The sequence below is a fragment of the Lutjanus erythropterus genome, chromosome 19 (assembly GCF_056507025.1).
Source record: "Lutjanus erythropterus isolate fLutEry1 chromosome 19, fLutEry1.hap2, whole genome shotgun sequence".
Lineage (NCBI taxonomy): Eukaryota > Metazoa > Chordata > Actinopteri > Lutjaniformes > Lutjanidae > Lutjanus > Lutjanus erythropterus.
In genome coordinates, this window is record NC_139335.1 from 28,699,925 (window position 1) to 28,720,420 (window position 20,496).

The 20,496-nt window shown below is 40.2% G+C and overlaps 2 protein-coding genes across 8 annotated transcripts in view; one reads left to right on the forward strand and one right to left on the reverse strand.

Annotated features, from left to right (window-relative positions):
* The window catches only part of rfx1a (regulatory factor X, 1a (influences HLA class II expression)), a 24,459-nt gene continuing 3,963 nt past the window's right edge, over nucleotides 1-20,496 (reverse strand). Inside the window, exons 2-19 of one of the 7 annotated variants that reach the window (XM_084743700.1) lie at nucleotides 18,782-19,162; nucleotides 18,212-18,321; nucleotides 18,045-18,140; nucleotides 15,926-16,132; nucleotides 15,628-15,725; nucleotides 14,146-14,569; nucleotides 12,840-13,021; nucleotides 11,952-12,071; nucleotides 10,659-10,792; nucleotides 10,354-10,472; nucleotides 10,054-10,160; nucleotides 9,763-9,914; nucleotides 7,499-7,596; nucleotides 6,259-6,408; nucleotides 4,629-4,837; nucleotides 1,916-2,069; nucleotides 615-660; nucleotides 1-526 (exon numbers count right to left, since the gene is read on the reverse strand). In XM_084743700.1, coding sequence (XP_084599826.1) covers nucleotides 366-526; nucleotides 615-660; nucleotides 1,916-2,069; nucleotides 4,629-4,837; nucleotides 6,259-6,408; nucleotides 7,499-7,596; nucleotides 9,763-9,914; nucleotides 10,054-10,160; nucleotides 10,354-10,472; nucleotides 10,659-10,792; nucleotides 11,952-12,071; nucleotides 12,840-13,021; nucleotides 14,146-14,569; nucleotides 15,628-15,725; nucleotides 15,926-16,132; nucleotides 18,045-18,140; nucleotides 18,212-18,321; nucleotides 18,782-19,142 — 2,928 coding nt within the window. In that variant the 5' untranslated portion in view covers nucleotides 19,143-19,162 and the 3' untranslated portion in view covers nucleotides 1-365. The remainder of the gene's footprint in view (nucleotides 527-614; nucleotides 661-1,915; nucleotides 2,070-4,628; nucleotides 4,838-6,258; nucleotides 6,409-7,498; nucleotides 7,597-9,762; nucleotides 9,915-10,053; nucleotides 10,161-10,353; nucleotides 10,473-10,658; nucleotides 10,793-11,951; nucleotides 12,072-12,839; nucleotides 13,022-14,145; nucleotides 14,570-15,627; nucleotides 15,726-15,925; nucleotides 16,133-18,044; nucleotides 18,141-18,211; nucleotides 18,322-18,781; nucleotides 19,163-20,496) is intronic. The other 6 variants (XM_084743696.1, XM_084743695.1, XM_084743698.1 and 3 more) reach the window with 6 other exon arrangements.
* rln3a (relaxin 3a) overlaps nucleotides 18,219-20,496 on the forward strand; it is an 11,667-nt gene continuing 9,389 nt past the window's right edge. Inside the window, exon 1 of the mRNA XM_084743703.1 lies at nucleotides 18,219-18,341. The gene's annotated coding sequence lies outside the window, so the exon portion shown is untranslated. The remainder of the gene's footprint in view (nucleotides 18,342-20,496) is intronic.

Genomic DNA, 20,496 nt, shown 5'->3' on the forward strand with positions numbered 1-20,496 from the left:
AACATGCCTGGCTTTAGTTCATTTTTACAGATCAACACAACTGAGGGTAATAATGCTCTCTGTTCCTCTTTGCATTGAGAGAGTCGGGTGTTTGAAGCCACATCCTGTCGCAGTACCAGCGATTGTGTTATTGAATCGATGGCGTCAACAGGTGGTTGTGTCATCCAGGCAGCAGCAGTACTGATCGAGTGTGGGTTTTCATTGTGTGCGCGTAAACAAGTGGGAAAGTTACAGTATGCAGCGAGTGCACACACATTTACAAGATCTATATACATGTGTCAAGTGTATAAATTAGCGTTCTTTGTACATCTGTGTGTATGTGTGTAACCGATGTAATCAACCCACGTCTAGTAGTGTTACTCTGATTAGTTGTCGGCTGATCCGGTTGTGAACAGGACTCTCTGGTCTGTTCTGGCCAGCTTAGCGGGCGGCTCCAGAGACTCCTCCCCCAGCACGGCCCCGTCTGAGGGAAGGGACAGCTCCTGTCCTTCCTCGTCGCTCTCCTCCTCCTCCTCCTCTTCCTCTTCTGGGATAGACACGGGTTAATGAGTTAGATACAAACAATGCTTGAAACAGGACTGCAGCTAGTCTGAGATGCAGCAGAAACAAGTTACCTTTGTCGGGATCCAGCTGGCTCAGACCTCGGCCTAAACTGGCAAACTAACGGTAAGAGGGGGAAGTGTTAGTACTGGAAGTATGGTTTACATTGTTTAGACTGGGTTACACCAACAAGGAATATTTTTAAACATGATTAAATCAAGGCTTAATTTTAAATTATGTTTCACCAAACATTTAAAATAGTTTTAAATAAATAAAGATTAAATTTGAACCCCTTTAAGGTTTGGTGGAATTGATTTAAATTTAATTGAGGTTTAGAGTAAAAACTAAACAGTGGTTTAAACTCCAATTTAAAACGTGATCCAGTACTACCTTTAAATGTACACACAAAGACATTTAACTTTAAGAAAAGCTGCATTTTCAGATGGATTGAGGAAAATAATCAAATTTCTCAAAGACAGTTAAGGGACAGACTCAAAACCCAGTTTTGTGACGAATTTTCACCCTGTTTAATAATCAGGCCTACAAGTTTTTCTCACAGGATAAAATAGAACTTCTCTGTCCAGCCATCATGCCTAGGTTAACTTACTTTTTAGCTAGCTAGCAAACGTTTTGTTTTTTTTTAACTTTTTTTTATATAGCAACCTAAGTAACATGTTCACTTTTTAGCTAGCTAGCAAACATAACTTTTTATTGTTTACCTAGCTAGCAAACAATGACGTTTTATTTAGAAATACTAAGCAGGAGAAACAATGTAAAAATATTTTTCTTTTTTTTAGCTAGCAAACAGTGCAATGTTTTGTTTGTTTCTTTTTTGACTTTTTAGCCAGCCAGCAAACAACGTAACATTTTGTTACGTATGTACTTCTCTGTTGAGCCATCATGAGTGTAGGTTAACTAACTTTTTAGCTAGCTAGCAAACATCACATTTTTTGTTTTAACTAGTTTGTTTTAGCTAGTTGGCAACAAAGTAACATTAACTTCTTAGCCAGTTAGCAAACAATGCAATGCTTTGTTAAGAAATACAGATCAGGGAAAGCCCCCCCCCCCTTTTATACTCCTGACAGGACTCAAATGTATTTTGTAGTCATTTATTTTAATTTGGATGAGTATCTCCATATTGATTAATCTGTTCAATTTCAGTTAAAATCACTACACCTGGATTCACTGAACAGAGAAGTTCAGCTCTGCGTAATATTAAATGTGGATTTACTCATTTTGAACCTAGTTTTGCTCAACTCTGATTAGAACTTCTCTTACATTAAATGAATCACTGTTGGTGCAACCCAGTCTTAGTTCATTTGTGTGTGTGTGTGTGTGTGTGTGTGTGTGTGTGTGTGTGTGTGTGTGTTGGTACCTCTCCCATGACAGCAATGGGGGTCTCTCCTTTAGCCTGGGCCACTCTGTGCTCTATCAGGTAGTACATGTACTCATCGTACAGCAGGCGGATCAGGTGAAAGGAACCAAAACTGGCTGCACTCCTCAGAGTCAGGTCCCTGATCACCATGGAACTGGAGAGCAGATACAGCAGGAATTAAACTACTGCTAGACAAGTATTATATAACCATATCACTTCTTGTCTAACCACAGATAGGAAGTATTTCTCAGTGTTTTCCAATACGAGGAAGTTTTATGTTTGAGTCAACTCGAGGATGATTTCTCAATAATTAGTGAGAGACCTCACTTCTCACAGTGAAACCACTGGTGCTGGGGCAATAAATGGACATAACTGACATCACGGATTACAGTAATTCGTTGACATGTGACAATCAACTGCTGCACCCAGTCAGAGCATGGATTACCCCAGAGAACAAGCTGCAGCCAGTGAACACACACAGCAGGACAAACTGCTCTGCACAAGCTCATTAAGTGGTGTACAGGAGGGCTCTGTCAGCAAGCCACACTGTCCTATTTACTTTCTGTCAGCACCAAAGCACGATATATGACGATTATCAACAGGCAGAACGTGTTTCTGTTAGTACAGTTACTTAAAATTGCTTTTCTGAATGTTCCATCATCACCCCATGTTTAACGTAATTCCTGCACTGCTGCTTGTTAGCGTAACATTACCCCACGTGTATTTGTTATACGGCCGCTATGTTTTTCTGTTTAACAGTTATGAACGAGTGAGAAAATGACATAAACTTAAGTTACACTCTGTTATTACCATCTGTACATTGTTTCAATATTTTCTTCGCCCCACACTGACGTAAAAATACATTTGCCAGTGATGATCTAAACTGAATATTACCCCAGTCATGACATAAATTAGGGCTGTCCCTGACGAAGATTTTCAACAATTTGTCCTTTTTTTCCTTACAGTGCAGTGTGCCACACTAAATTCTTATACGAGCCTACATGAGTATGTTCTACTAGTTAGTTTTAATGTCTTTATGTCGCCACTGCTCCACGCTTCACGCTCCTTTACACTGTGAATTAAGGATTTATTTGGACCAAACCAGAGTTGGTGATAGCTGGGACAGTAGAAAGATGAACCGAGACACATTTGGTGAGTTTTATTTAGTTTTTGTAAAGTTTTGTAAAGATGGTGATGCAAAAGGATTCTGGTGAATCTGGAGCAATTAAACAGTCTGAAGTCTATTTAAAAAAAATTAAAATAAGGTCTCTGACTGTCATGACCCTTTCCGTAATGTTGTCAGACACTAACACTCTCTGAGCGTGTCAGTGAGGAAAAACAAGCACAAACAACAAGAAGACGAGCAAGTGTCACCTGCTCTGCACGCTTTGCATGTGCGCCTGGACGAGGTGCCTGACAGTGTGTCACGCTGCTCTCTGTTTCTATCACTCTGCTCCTCGTCCATCAGTTAGTTTTGTGGTTTGTGGTGATTTTGAGACTCGTTTTACAAAGTTCACAGCCTGTCCTGCTCTTACACTGACTAAACTTGTTTGCCAGCCACTGCTTTGACCCACTTTAATCAGTCAACTGATAGCACATGTGATCATGAGGATATTTTTTATCAAGTAATTTTTATTAAGATATTTATGTGGGGTAAAAGAGCTGTTATATTAATCGAGTAAAAAAAAATCTTCCCATTAAAAAATAAGCATTAGCTGCAGCCCTAATCCACTAATAAGTTTAGATTAATTTCTGTCAATAGAAAGTGAATTCTGTCGCCTGTTATCTATATCTATACAATGTCCGGAAGTGAACAAGCATGAATGACAGGATGTTAACAGGATGTTAACTTGAGATTCACCTGCTCACATGCTGTATGAGGGCTCAACAATAAAGACAGCCTGCTGCCCAGGGAAAGGGAAACTAGGGGAACTAAACTATTTTCATAATCAGTAAATCATTTATGTTATTTCCAAAATGATAGCAGTTTTCAGCCTCTCAGATAAGGAGACTTCCTGCTTTTCTTTGCTTATTATCTCATTAAACTGAGCATCTTTGGGTTTTAGGCTGACAAAACAAGAAATTTAAAGACGTCACCATTTCCCCTTTTGCAGTCCTAAATTAAACTTGAAAATGAACTTTAGTCTTTGTTGTTACTTGATCACCTCTAATAGATAAAACAATTTGTGCAAGGGCAAGTAAAAACAGAATTTGCTTAAGTAGATTTCTGACCTATTTGCTAACATTGAACCCTGTTTTTGTGTTTTTTTTCCCCTTTGCTTTCTAGTTTATCAAAATCATTTCACTTTGTTTAAGGGTGAGATAGTATATTAATTACAGTGATATTTTAAGGTGTTAGAAGAGCTGTATTCCTCTCTTTGTCTTTCTGTGCATGTCCTACTTCGTACTTCTACGTTTCTGTTAATCTGACGACATTTGATCCAAACTACAGAAATGTTACTTTGTCCAAGATCAACATGTTAAACTAAAACTCCCATGAGCAGCTGTGGATGCTATCTGCTCAGGACTTCGTCACACTGACATCCCGAGATAACAAATTCATACCAGCACATACTCAGCAGTGCTTTACTGTTAGTGGCTGTGAGAGCAGAATGTGCTTATTTACTGTGTAACAAAAGCTTGGAGCTAAATGTCACCGCAGTGACGAAGACAGCGACACAGCATGGAAATGCCCAAATGTTTCCCATCACACCTGTAAAAGGACCACTTGAGCAAGAAGAGCTTGGCGGCCTTGGGGAACGCAGGGCTGTGCTGGTAGGGCTTTAGGACCTGGGAGACCACGCCATCCAGCCACGCAGCCCACTGCTCCAGGGAGTTCTGCTGCTGGAGGGTCAGCTTGAAGTCCTGCTCCAGCCGCTGGACGACGCGGTCTTCACAGCGGCACACCCATGAAGCCTGCTCCTGTGAAATGTGGAGAGACGGAGGGCAACGTGTCAGTAAATTGCATTAGTTGCACCAGTAGGGGGCAGCAGGGTGACTAAGCCTCGGACAGAAGACTGAGGTCAACTCACAATGTAGACTGGGCCTCATGCAATAATCACTCACATGAACAGGTTTGTTCTGCAATGGTTTGTTTGAGTGATTTAGGAAAACTTGTCCCATTCACCAATTTTCTCATATTTTGAATTTTCTTCTCGTTACAAACACAATTCACAAGTGGTCCAGGCCTGTCGTAGCAGTCGAGCAGTTTAAGTTTTTCACTAATGACTGTACATTTCATTAGTTTCATGACATCCTCACGAAGTCTGTCATCAGTAACTCAAATTAACTCACTTTTTACATCCTTAGTTGAAATGCCCAACAGTGCAACATCACCTGTTACAGCACTTAGTCTGTCCTCCATCTCTGTGATGGAGATTCCCCTCGTCCCCCATCATCCTACTGCAGTCATCTATCGCCTACCAAGATTTTTTTGTTAAAGCACTTTCATATTGTACCGTTTCCTCTTTATTTTCAGTGTTGATATGTTAATGATTGATCATTAATTGACTAATTGCTGTTAAAAATTTAAGAGATTAATCTCGGGGTGAATCATTTTACCCAGTGGAGGTAATCTTTGAATAAAGAAACTTAAACTGAGGAGAAAAAAGGAAAAAAGAAAAAAATGAAAATGGAAGAAAACGTGTTTGTATCTTATAAATTATGATTGATGACTACATTAATCGATTGTCAGCATTTTCATCTATTAGTTAAGGAAAATGCACAAAATTTACAACCCTTTTTCAGTAATAGTATAACCTTCAGGTAATACGGCACTAACACGCTGGTTTTTCCTGTTTCTTGGTTTTATCAGGTCCCTTAATTCCACTGCTGACAGTGACACTATAAAAATGACAAACTCTCCTTTATGGATCTCTGAAAGCAGGACTTCAAACTCCAAACTTATCAGGTTCTTTTACTCTTTGATGTCATTTTCATGAATGGTATTATTGGGGGGTAATTTTGCTAGTTTACAAGCCTCATGTATGTGCATTCAAATACGCACAGAGTGATCATTTACACAGTTACCTGAGGTTTGCTGAATCTGACATGCTGTGTTGGTACAAACCCACCATACGAAAAAAGTAACAGAAAGTTAGATGAGTACACGAAAGTGTTTTTGGATAAGGCCCAATGAGTTTCTGAGAAAACCCAAGACAGCTTGGCATGCATTTCCTGGATAGGAAGGTAGCAGAATAGACAGAATGACACAGGAGCTGAGAAACTGCATCACAACCACAAGCCTCAGCAGAAAGAGTTGCATATGCACAACACCTGAACCAACGAAAGATTTAGCTACAAACACTGAAATCCATGCGAGGTGACGCAGAGACCAAGCCAACCTGGACGTTAGCGAAGTCAACACGGTTGAGGTCGGAGAGCATCTGATTAATCTGCGCCGTGTTCTGGAGGACAGCGCGGGCTGCCTGGGCGAGATGGTTCAGACTGGTGTAGCGCCGCAGTGTCTGGGCAAAGGCATTGGCTGACGTTACCTGTGAGAACGCAAGGAGAAAAAGATGAAAGGACATGTAAAATAGATGTTTTTTAATAAAGGCGCACATACTTACAATTACCTCTACAAATAACCTAATTTAATAACAGTCTTTTCTTGCCTGCAGCATGTTCCAAAAAAGTTGGGACAGCAGCATGTTTACCTTTGTGTTACATCACCTTTTCTATTAACAACATATGTGGGAACTGAGGACACTAATTGCTGAAGTTTTTGAGCATGAAATTCTTTCACATTCTTGCTTGAAAGGTGCTCAACAGTCCAGGGTCTCTGTTGTTGTATTTTGCGCTTCATAATGCACCACACATTTTCAATGGGAGACAGGTCTGGACTGCAGGTGGGTCAGTCTAGTACCTGAACTCTTGAAATGTGCAGAATGTGTGCCGTGTCTTGCTGAAAATGTCTTGCTCTATGTTGCTCCAAAACCTCTATGTACCTTTCAGCATCAGTGGGTCTTTCATGATATTATGGATTGTTGATAGTGAAATCCCTAAATTCCTGTGTTGTTCTTAAACCGTTGTCCCACCTTTTTTGGAACTGGGGGTTGTCTGCTCAGCTCTGGCCTGGGCCTTAATGAGTAGAAGGGGCTTGTGAGAAAAGCATGTCATTGATCAAGTATTACAGGCCTATATTCAACATTAAATTGAATGGATCATTAATCCAAATGAAGTGGTTTATTTATGTGGTGACAAAACTTCACAATGACACCATTTCCTTAAGAAATAATTGCTCACAATATGGTATTTTCTTCACATCATGATTTGCATGACTGAGCTTGAAGTGTTGCTGCATTTATCTTCCTAAAAGCTGCACCACAGAGCTGGCGAATAATAGGACTGAATTTTATGTAAAATCAGCTCTAGCTCGTGTTCACACAACCACAACAAGGAAAACTCCCACACAGAAAATGGGTTTTTAGTTCTGCAAGTTCAAAGTATCACAGCTCACAATTTTCTAGGCTTGCAGTCTGTCTCAAGCAAAGTATGGGTTTGTGATGGCTGATCCAGCAGGCCTAAAAAACAAATTACTCCATGTCCTCCCACCAGATGCAAGCCAGCGCAAGGGGAGTGTACCTTGATGCGGACCATTTCCTCCGGGATGTTCATCATGGCATTGGTCAACCAGCTCTCCAGGCTCTTGGCAAAGTTGCGGATGGCTTGAGTTAAGGCACCTGGGAGCGGTGAGAAAAAAAAAGGGATGAGAGACTTAATACTGGTCATTTCAAAGTAGGCTGTCATTTTCTAATCCCAGAATAAAGGATTATCAAACACATGGGGCACATAGCTAACAGATTTCTTTGCCATATATGAATTTCCAGATTTCTAATTTACTTGGAAAACAAGGACCCAGGACATGGAAAATGTTCTGCGGCAGCAGTGCAGCTGGATGAAAGACAGGATCAACATCTGACTAACACTGAAACTGAAACGAGTGAGAAACAATCCCAGTAAGTTTCCACAGCAGAGCAGCAGGCACAAAGTACAGGAGACTGTCTGTTCTCCTTCTTCAGAACCAGTCCATCAGTCCAGATGTTCCAGCCAAGGCAGAGAAAACTGTTGGAGGAATGTCCAGTTCCTTCTGAAAGTGAAATGTCAGGATGCCCTTCGTTCTCTCATAGGTCTAAATTGTTCTGGAGCTGTAACAACAGTCAATTAATCAATTGGAAGAAAATTAACTGCCAAATTCTTTGATAACTGATAAATGGTTTCAGTCATTTCTCAATCAAATATGTCAAATATTTGCTGGTTCCAGCTTGAAGAGAACTGGGTGTTTGACATCTGAAGATGTCCCTTTGGGTTCTGGGAAATTGTGATGAGCATTTTACAATTTTTTGAAAGTTTATAGACTAAACGAATAATCCATTAGTTGTGAAAAGACAGATGAAGTCAGATTAATCAATAATGAATGATAGCTTTTTAATGTGTATAGGCACATACTGTTGGTATGGACAAATATGCTGTAAAGGACCAGTGTGCAAAATTTAGTGGCATCTAGCTGTGAACAGACTGCAAACACGTCATCTTACTCTTCCCTCCCAAGCATGTAGAAGAACCTGCAGTTGCAAAATGCCAAAGGCCGTATCTAGAGCCAGTGTTTGGTTTGTCTGTTCCGGGCTACTGTAGAGAGATGGTGGTGAAACATGGCAGCCTCCATGAAAGAGGACTCATGCCCTCTGTAAATATGAAGGGCTCATTCTAATGTAACAAGAACACTTATTTCTTCCTATTATCCATTTTACAAGGCAATATTTTTTACTTATTTTTATCTTAGTATAATACTACACACCACAAGCCTAATTTATCACTTTTAATCTAAAGTATAACTTAAGTAAAAACCCAAGTATAAATAGATATTAATAAAACTTTACTTTGATGTGGAAATTATCTCATCTCTAAACAAAGTGTAGACTTGACTTCAGTAATTTTCTGGCTGGTTATGTCAGGGTACTGCAGCGTGGGAAGATACACGCCCAAGCCTGTGGTGACATTCACATTGGCTTTATGAACAAGGAATTAATAGCAACACACTCCCAAGCTTCATGTTTGGCTTTGTCATCACCACATTATTTATCCCACTGAATGATGCATGTTAGCTGGCTTCAGTCTCCTCTACCATCACTGTGACCTCCTCTTCCAAACAGTTCACTTTTCTCCTTAGGTCCATGGCTATTCACTGTAACAACTTGAACTTTAAAGGTTTGAAATGAGCTCAAAAAAGTTTTGCCCAACCTACAACTGTTTATTGATTTAATAATTTACTTTTCTTCTAGTTCCAAGTTTGAGTTCTAGAAACCCAAATAATTCTGTATTTAAAAAAAACTGTTCACCCAAATTATTATTTGGGTGCTTGAAAATTACAAAAAATGCTGTTTAAAAAACTCAGAGATCCATGTTGATCTAAGAACAAAAGGAAATTATGTCAACAAAAGGTCACAGGTTGGAAAAAAACATATTATATTTTTTTTGTATTTTTTAAGTTTATTTAAAAAGATTAGAGATTGAGTTTGATAAAGAACTCAAAATTTAGTGAAGACAGTTGCCTTGAAGTTATAAGTTTTAACTTTCTTTTTGACAGTGTTCCTGATGAAACCCTCATTTGTGCTGCATTGCAGAAGGGGAGGTCACTCATTAATGATTAGATGAGGCCTTGTGTGTATTACAACATGTGTGCAATAATCCTGCTCATTATCCTGGATTCTATTTTGATTTTATATGTATTCTATGACTCACTTACTCCTTTTTCTTTTGAACTTTTGGTCCTTAAGATACTGTTATGTGTGAATTTCCCTGGTGTGGGATCAATAAAGCTTATCTAATCTACATTTGTAGAGTCTTACTGGGGATGGGCCTGAGGACATCAGGGATGAGGATTTCCACCAGGCCCTGGTACAGGCTGTGGTCACAGTCACGGCTCCAGCGAAGCACAGGGTCATATTTGCACAGCAGCACCAGGCAGGACTTGGGGAGACGCTTCTCTGACTCATCATGCCTGCCAAAACACACAATGTTTTAATTCCCTGCATTTTGTATGAAATGTCACTGCTACTTCAACTGGGGACATTTCTTACTGTGTTTAAGAGGGAAAAACTGGATTTTGAATGTTTGTCTAGAAGTTTTAAACCACTCACACAGCCAATGTGGCATCTCCAGTTTGACTCTGGCTGAACCTCCAGAAGGTCTTCCACAGAGTTTCCACCAGGGTAAACTGCAGGTTGACCATCACATCTAGTATAGCCTGACAGAACACAGACAGAACATCTATGACTGAACAGTGAGCAAATATAGATTATTAGAAGATCAATTGGTGCTGACACATGACTTTTCCCTTTTCCAGTAATTTTTCAGATAATATTGTACTACTCTAGAAGTCATACTGGGTAATTACATTCCATTGACAATTAAATAGAAGGACAAGCTCAGTCGGTTACCTCACAGTGTTCTCTGTACAGCAGCTGGAAGCTCTTTATGTGCTCCAGCTCGATGCCCTCTGGCAGAGACTTCCCCTGGAGGTCGATGTCTGGGAACTCTGGGAGAGCTCTGGATGCATCTGGAACACACGACACAAGAACACTTAATGCTCAAAGAGAAATCACATAAACTGCAGAGGATAATCAGTATTAACTGTAAATAATGTTGTATTATTTGTTGTATTTGCACATCAGACTCATTCATCTTCATTTAGCCAAATCTGTAACCTTCTTAATCCCTCTAGGTATTTAGTAACTGAACTCACCAAGGAACTGTTGGTACTGCTGAACCTGGGTGCTGATGTCCACCTGCCCTGACCCCTGCTGCTGTTGCTGCTGCTGGCCTGCTCCTGCTGCTGTGCCATTGGTCATCCCCTCTACTTTATGCACAGGCTTCAACCTGACAGAAAGGGGGTTAAAGTGCAGAAGACAATGTAGATAAAACACTCAGACCTGCACGAACATGATGACTATTACAGTGAAATGGCAGTTGACCCTTCGCTAAGCCCATCCTGCAAATAGCAACTGTCCAATCATAGGTTAGCGACTGTAACTAGGGAGCCACAGGCCTGTCAAGCTTTGCATTCCTCTAAATGTGGAAGTGGGCTGCATGGGGCTATAAGAGGAGCGTTACTCTGTGTCTCATGAGTTTGAACACTAGCATCTTTTTTGTAGTCTTTCAAAATCATGAAAGATATGAACATGTGTGGGGAAAGGATTAAACTTTATCTGCTCTAGTGCAAGCTTTGAATGTTAGCATATCCAGCTAACTAAAGCTACCTTACTAGCTTCAGTACATTATCTCCAGGCAAACGTGTTAGATACCACTCTATCTGCATTTGTTATGTGGAAGGTCTAAGAAGGATGTGGGCTGGTGCTGAGTCAAAGTGGCCTGATGACGATGCATTTCTCCAGTTCACTCTCTGAGGTCTAAGCTGGGTTAGCTTAGCTCTTATACCAGCTTTGTTCTTGTGGTGATTGTGGTCCAGCTAGTCTGGCTGGGTGACCATATCAAGGTCACTGCACTGATCAAATCTCTGCACTTCCTTTTCCCAAGTTAATGAGTATATTTCTCTCTTTTATCGTTTACATAAATGTGTTGCAGAGTTTTGGAGATATCAGGTGTAGACATGTCTGGCTTCTCTCGAATACAGTGGAACTAAATGGCACTCTGCTTATGGCGTTCAAAGCTCCAAAGAAAATACATTTGGAAAACTTCCAGAAATCATGACCTGGTTGATCAAGATAATAAACAGACCTAGTTTCTTTCTGCAGTAAAATCTACCAGAACGGTTTTCTTTCTACTATCTCTATCTCCAAAACTCATGGCTAAACTATCTAAAGGGATAAACAGCACTAAAGGAAAATTTTGTTTGATTGATTTTGGGGAGAACTCTTTATTGAAAATAAAAATAAATGTGTCAGAGACAGAAATTGATACAACTGTATCAAGAAAATAGATTTAGGTGGAAATTTAAAAAAAAAAAGGAATAAAATCTTTCTGTGGTGTAATAATACCACAGATGTGTGAGTGTGTTTAGGGATGTTTATGTGTGTACCTCTGTTTCTGTGAGAAGGGCTGCTGCCTCATGGCCAGATGTTGCTGGTCTTCCATCAGACGGAGAAGAGAAGAACCTGCCTTGATCCTCAGTCCGTAGTAGTGGTATTTTGAATTGCCCCTGTCAAGAACAGATAAAACATGTTTTGACATCAGATTGGACCTGAGTTAGTGAATCTGTCTCCCATAGAAAATCTATAGCAGGAGAAGACAAGAGGATGTGAGAGGAGAGGGTTTATGTTGTCTCCCCCAAAAACAACATTCTCAAAACACACTGATTTTAAAACATGCATCTTTAATTTCATAAGACACAACAACCAAACATACTGTTTTGTTTAACTAAACCCGTATTACCAACATCTCAGAAAAGTCAATCTCACTTGCTCTCCCTCCCCTCCTTTGTCAAACTCACTCACCCACACACATGCTGTCTGTCTTCATCTCTACCCACACGTCTTCCTACACCAGGCGAACATTTTGCAATTCTCCAAAGAGCTTTATAGATTATAATGTAGATCTCATGCAGCAAGCTTTGCATGGGTGTCCACTAATTGAGATGTATATGCATGTGGATCGTACAGTAAAGAGGACGTCTGTGATGCTGACGTGCATCGCTGTGGCAGGGAGATTGTGGGAGATACTGCATTCCTCTCTCACTCTCTCTGTGATGCCAGGTTGATATCTAACATTTTTAATTTGTTTCCATCAGCAGCAACACATTCAAGAGAAAAATACATTTAAAAATAATCACATGCATAAGTAATTATGTAATTTATACAAGCCTGTATTGTGATACAGTGAAGCTGAATATAAAGGGGTATAAATGGGTTGTGTGTATACTGCATAATCCATGTCCACATCTTCTATACATGAGTCTGACCCAACCTACCGTGTGCCAAGGCGTCGCGTGCGTAGCCCCATGAACACAGATCTAATGAGCTTCCCGAAAGAGGCGGCATTAACGGGTTCTAGTTTCTGCTCCTGGCAGTGCAGCAGATAGTGGCAGTAGAGGGTGGAACGTGGCAGACTCACTCCTTCAGCTGTCTCATAGTTGTCCAGCAACCACTGTACCTGACACGCAGGCAATGAAAACAAGAAAATAACTGGAGCAGTTAGCAAAGCCAGTAGATACAAACAGGAAAACACACCTCAACATACACAAGTGCACTAGGGGTTTCAGAATTTAAAAATTCAATCAATGAATTCAATCAAATCGAACAAAAAGAGCTTTGAATTTCAAGAATCAAATCAAAGGCAGAAACTGCGATTCTCCTTGTAATGTTTTTTTCTTCACCCTCGCCTACTTGTGGTAACCAGCACATATCCGAAGAAGAACACTTCAAAGACGACACAGCGTAGCTTACCAGCTGTTATATCACACCTGACATCATATAGATCTTTTTAAAGAAGAACTTGGAACATGTAAATGACAGCTGTCAGGGCATAAAACAAATTATCTGTTGATCTTTACAAATTAAAACTTTTAGAATAGTCTAACAATGGCATCAACATCAGAGTAAAATAAAAAAAAAAACATTTGAATTGAAAAATCTAAGTCAAATGGAATCATGACACCCCTAATGTGCACGCAAATATACACACGCTTTGCAAACACATTACGCACATTTTTCAGCTTGATAAACAGTACATGCGCACACTTCTAATCAATAAATTATACAAATATGAACAAATCCATTCACATTTACAATCTGTTGATAATTTGGGAATGAAAACACAAATACGTTTGCTTGCGTGCCGTGGCATACAACTTTGGTATGCAATGAATTAATGATCTGGAATATGGGATGTTTGCCAAACATAGGTTGGTTACTATTATCATATGGGGTTCAATATGATGAATTTGGGATGAACAAGTGTTGTAGTGTTGGAGCATTTCAGACAAATTAAAAATGCCCCTTATCACATGCACTGTAATGATATGAAAATGATGAGGTCATGACTTTGTTTTGTTGTTTTTTGTTTTTGTTTTTGTTGTTTTTTTGAGGAGGAAATCACAGTTAAAAATATCGTGTGATGTAAGTTTAATTACGATCAATACTGATATGAAATCTCCACATTTTTAATTGTGCTTTCCACTGTACAAAACTATGACGTCATCATTGTGTGCCACCAAAGGGTTGTGTGGATGAGAACAAAAACGAGAAGAAATTCCTGCGCTTGGCGCCTCTGCATACCTTCTTGTCTGCCGACGGCACGCTACTCTCCTCGCCCTCTGTAATACTCACAGTGGCTGGAGAGGCGCGGGCGGTGTGTGAGTAATTCTGACTGTTGCCAGCTGCCGCTCCGCTGCTGCTGCCCAGCATGTAACCCCCCTGGATCACATAGCTGCCTGCTGTGCCACCGTTGGTGCCTGCCCCTTCCCCTGCACCATTGGTGGTGCCGCCCGTGGTCACCACTGTCGCCCCTCCCCCCGCCGCACTGGTGGGCTGGGCCACAAACATGGACACGCCCCCTGTTGTGCCAGCAGTCACTGAGACAGTTAGAGGTGTGCCAGGGGTGGAGGCCTGTGAGCCTGAGGTTGGCTGAGCTTCATAATACTGGGCAGCTGTGGTCTGGGTGTACAGGGGTGTGTCGGTGTATGGGAAGGTGCTGGAACGACTGGATGACAGACATGAAAAGATGTGTTAGAAACACAGGAAGCTGGTTTGAGAAATTAAACTGTAAAAACAAAAACATTCTGTCTGGAATAGGGATGTTAATAATTAATCATTAACTGATTAATCACCGTCAAGATTTTAACTGATTAAAAATACTAAACTGTATGCACACAATGCACACTACAGTGTAACATCTCTCCACAGCAGAAAGGTTTGCTCACAGTTCGGTTTGGTCTGCCTTGTTAGTGCAGAAATGGCAGTAACTGTGCCCCATTTGATTGTTTCGTCAAGTGGAGCCATTTGTTGAATAAGGAAACTTTAACTTAAAGGGCCTGTAGTCCTATTTATCCATCTAGACTTTTTTAGTTTGAGTTGCTGAGTTTTAGAGTTATCGGAAGTAGACATGCCTGCCTTCTCTCCAATATAATGAGACAAAATGGCACTTGACGCGTGGTGTTCAAAGCACCAAAAAATACATTTGAAAACTTTAAAACAAGTGTCTCTTTAAAAAGCATGACCCGGTTTCACAAGATAATCCACAAACCTCGTTATGACTTCCTTTCTAGTAGAAGAGAAAATGGTTCTAGTAGATTCGAATGTGGTTCCAGTAGACTCTACTTCAGACAGAAAGTAGTTCCTAGATGAAACTGCTCACAACAAGGTCGGTGGATTATCTTGGGTAACCAGCGCATGATTCTTAGAATGGTTTTGAATTTTTCAGATGCCTCTTTTTGGTGCTTTTTAGTCCCATTTAACCCCATTATATTGGAGAGAACGCAGACAACTCTACATCCAATATCTCCAAAACTCTGCAACTCACACCAAAAAAATCTAGATGTATAAAGAGCACTACAGACCAGGGGAAATGATCTTTTTTTGATTTTGGGGTAAGTGTCCCTGTATACTTAAGATAACCAAAAAACATGTGTTTTATATAATATTAATTATCAGTAATTAATTGATTGTTATTGTTTTGAACTATCAGTTAAGGAAAATGCACAAAATATGTGACCCTAGTCTGGACGTGTTTGAAAAAGACAGACAGAGTTTGATTCTAACATGGTGCTGGTGGTGTAGTTGGTGTCCGTTCCTTCCACATACTGCACTTGATTGGTGTACACATGTTGCACTGGCACTGGGGTGAGCTGCTGCTGGACCTGAGGAGTGGGCACACGTGCGCGCGCACACACACACACACACACACACACAAATTAAATAAATCCATGCCCGCCTGGTGGACCGACTGTGGACATCCCTCATGTACAGCCTCTCTTGCTTATATACATTTCGTAGCTAGATACAGATTCTCTGTTCCCTTAACTTTTCAGCAGTAGTCACCCTTGTGTCCCTGACCTACTTGGAAAGTGGCAGTGGCAGCCTGCAGGAGTGGCAGCACAGGGTGCCAGTACTGAAGGGGGTCCAGGGGGAGGGAGAAGTAGCAGTTCTGAGCGCAAGCCCCTGATGCAAAGGCCAGGCTCGCGGGCTGTCCTATCTCATGACACAGCTGGCTTTCTTCTACATTGTTATCTCTGACTAACAGTGTCACCTCTGTGCAAGGGAGGACCTGGAAGCCAGCAGAGGCAGGTTCGACCAAAGATATGATTAGCTGACTAATACTGAACCAAAAGGTAAGGAAGTTGTGATGCCCTTTAGTGTTGGAAGCTTGCTGTTGGTATTCTACAAATCATCAGCTTGGAATTATAAGCTTCTATGTGACAATTTTGTCTAAACTCTTATTCACATATTTTTATTCTTTCATAGCCTGCTACCCTATTGTTATGTGAGGTGTTTTTTACATTTCTGATTTAGAAGAAAAAAGTTGTATCTGCAAAGTCAAACTCTGACTTGGCTCTTTAAGATTCTAACTGTGAGCCAATCAGAACTTCAAAGGCACACAAAAGGATATTTCCTGTTGCCACATAGCTCAGTGAGTCACTTTAGTCTTTGCCTAGTAAGCACTAACATTAGCTGGTAGATTTCAAAATAGTATAAAATGATTATTCATTATTGAATGACTGGTGGATTTGAACATATATGTCAGAGGCTGGTAGATGTTCACATTTAAAAAAGTTAATTTCCCACCCTGACTGCCACATTAACATTATGAGGTTAGCGTAAGCTGGCTACGGTGGTAGATAACAATAAAGATAAACTAAATCTAAAAAGATTTCTTTTTAAAAAGAGTGAACTTTTCTGGAATTTGTACTGATATCCTTTACAAAGATATGAAAGTTCATAATTCAACAGCTGAGTTTTAAAAAGTTTGTAAAACTCTGTGAAACATGTGAACTGATGCATCTGTCTCCTTTCAGTTCTTTGAAAAGTCTTAAATGTCTTAAATTTTATTAACATTGAGTCTTAAAGGTTATTAAATAGTCTAGATTTGAATTGATGGGGTCTTAATTCCAACATACCCCAATTTCAGTCATGGATGTATCCATCCATTTTTTTTCTTATGCTGGCCCCATAGTACAAGAGTTTTAAAATCCTAACCAAGTTTGAACTCTCGTTGCATCACACACGAGGTGACACCTAACAGATTATCTTTCATCTCAAACACGCAAACATCACAAGATTTGAAAGCAATGGCACACCACACACTACAGGATATTATCAAGATAATTATGCCAGAGCAGATAGCACAACCTCATGTTATCTCATGTGACTTCAAGGGGAACATGATTTTGAGTGATCTCAAAATTAATGCTTTGTTGTGAGGAAAAAACAAAGTGAGAAGTGAAAGAAGTCCGGATGAGAAAATACTTAAGGAGAAACAGTCAACACAGGGTGACTATTCTTCAGGGAGAACTGGAGGTGAGATTGTAACTGTCAGTTTTAGTATCTGTCAGCAGTAGCATGCAAGCTAATGTTAGCCTTAAGGGCTAGAAAGTTTACCATTGCTGGGCAACACCTCCCCTTCATTTTCATACTGACATAATCACCTCTCGATTTTAAGTCGGAAATATCAAACATGTTTAATAATTATCTGGGCAGTCACAGTTATTCTAGGAGCAGTTAGGGGCATTCAGATTGGATCAGTAAACCCCTCACATTACCAGATAACCAGGGCTGGACCTCGATCTGTAACAATGTCCGGTCCATTACTCCTCCGATTCCCAGGAGGCATGACCCAAAACTCCTGCAGTACGGGACCAAGACTAGGATTGGAAGGTTCTTTCAGCATTTGTTCTGTCCAAAAAATCCATTTACAAATTTGATAGGATTTTGATATTGTATATTTAGAACACATTTGGGGTGTCTGTCATTTTCAGGCATGGACGAGACTTGTTTCACATGTCATTTTTGCTGTTTGGAATGCAAAAACTTTGAAGCTCAGTATCTGAAAACTGTTCAGAATGTGCTTATAATTCCAAGGTGGTGAAATGTGAGTTGGTCAGTGATGACACAAGTAATTGTCAGGGATCACATGTTTGACCACTGATGATGCACTGTGTTACCTTGTGAGTCTGGCTTACCTCTGGGCTGATATGAACAGGCTGTAGAGTGGTGACACTGAGCTGGGTTCCTGGCTCAGTTTTGGCTATCTGAGAGGTGGCCTGCACCACGGACCTCTGCCGAGATAAAGATACTGCTTAAGTCAAGGAAACATTCATTTTATGCTGTGTTTGTGTGCAGATTTTACCTGTTGAGCCGTCTGTACCTGCTGAACAACCTGCGTGGGTACTCCTGTCTGCACCACAGCGGGTGGGGGGCTTGAGTCTGACACACTGTCACTTGAGTGCAGGGAGCCCTCTGAAGGACAAAGAGGGAATGTAAGTACATTCATTACTTTACTGTCATGAAGTTGTTGATGTGCTGTCATTTTTGAGGAGCACTCGTCCATTACACCATTCAGGCAAAGTCTCAACCTCAAAGTTACAGTTTTCAAATTTCAAAGGTTAACATGCTGACTGTAATGCTGGTATTTCAACCTATAACATTTCCCTACTCTCTTATGATATATCATGGTCATTTTATGATTTAGTACAGTAAATGTGTTACAGATGTCTCATTTAACTGACTGCCCTTAAGAACATACAGTGTCATTACATTTGATAAAGACAGACCTGGGTTTTTTAAACGAATAGGTTTGTAGATATTTAAACAAAAAACTTTGCAAGTCTTTATGAAGTCCCAATTTAAGAAGTAAGCAGTTAAATATGGATTGATAGACTCATGTGCTGCTTCTGTACATGTCATGTTCAGTCCTTACCTGTGACTGTGACAACGATGTACTGAGGAGTGCTCTGAGCATTTCCAGACTGCGTGGGGGAGCCCTGGATCTCTGCGGTCACATATTGTGTCTGAGCTGGCGGCGCCTGTGCTGTGGACTGAGCCTGACTACCAGCTGCAGGCTTCTGAGTGGCGATGGAGGTGGCTTGATCAGTAGGAGTAGTTTGGCCTGTGGATGTGACTACAGTGGGAGTGACCACTGTGGTCTGAATCTCAGCCAGAAACTGAGGAGCAGTTGGAGGGGTGGAGCTGGCGTCGGGTTGCCCCGGTGTGACGGTAACACCGGCTCCCTGGGGTTGGGCTGCCGGCTGGATCTCGCCTACGTAGCCTGAGGTGGCCATTACAAGAGCTAGGAATCACCCTAGGAGAAAGAAAACAAGAGGTTGGTTACTAGGGTTGACAGTTAATAAGACTTTCATCATCATCACAATATGATGATCCATAATTCATTTAGTTATTTTTTTAATTATTAAATTAATTAACCATTTTGATAATTGAAGAATCTGAGTATTTTTAAGAGAAAGAAGTCAAAATTATCTCATTCCAGCTTCTCAAATGTGAATACTTTCTGGTGTCTTTACTCCTTTATGTCTGTTAACTGAAGATCTTTGGCTTGAGCATATTATCTTGGGTTTTGGGAAACAGTGGTTGCCTTTTTTATAATTTTCTGAAATTGTATAGGCCAAACAACCAGTCAGTTATTCAAGAAAATCATAGACAGTGAAAGTAATCATTAATTGCAGACCAAGTTGTGGCAATTTCTGGAGGAAGCAAGCTAATATGCACACTTCAATATTATATATTATTTATCATAAGTCAATCTATCGTTGCAATATAAAAAATGTTATCATGCATTGCAGATTTTCCTTATATTGTGTAGGCCTACTGGTTATACATATTAGCAAATATTAGGGATGCTCTTAATCTGTCATCCTGAGATGCATCCTGGAACTGTCTGTTTCCTGTTTCTATTTGATTAGAGGAGCCAAATGTCAACTGCTCATTCATGCCACTGAATAGAAACTTTTCCAGCACATTTTAGCTGTGGTAAATAAAATATTTATATACATACGCAGAAAATGATTATTTCACTTCTCTCATCACATTAAATTAGATGTTACTGTGCTGTAAACAACCAAAATAATGTTTGTGATAGCATCCTACAGAAGGGTGACAATTTGAAGGAAAACAGCAAAGTGCTTAAAACCTGTCTTTAAGTAGACTTGGCATCCTTTATAACCTTGCTGAGCCATACTTTATGTCTCTATCTAAAAGGCCCACTATTTTGTCAGGTAGCCTAGCGATTCATTATTAAAGTAATGTAATTACAGTTTCAAGCAGTTTAAAATCCATGCACTTTTTAAACCTTGAAAACACTACATTATAATATAAGTGCTATCAAGGACTTCCAAACCATGAACAACCCCGATAACAAAATACAGCCTAATGAATGAGTAATTCAATAATATTTTGGAGTAAGGAGTCCAAGTTGTACAATGACATGAGCAACACTTGGGACATGAGGCAAGTGATGTTTGCTGCATGATCTCCTAAAAACGTTAGCTGAACAGTGATCAACATCAGGTGCTGATCTGATCAGTATTTTCCCTAGTAACAGTAATCTCTGATCATTAGTTAATATCCTGGAGGCACTATGAATATTTCTACATTTGCTGCCTTGATTTAACTGAATGA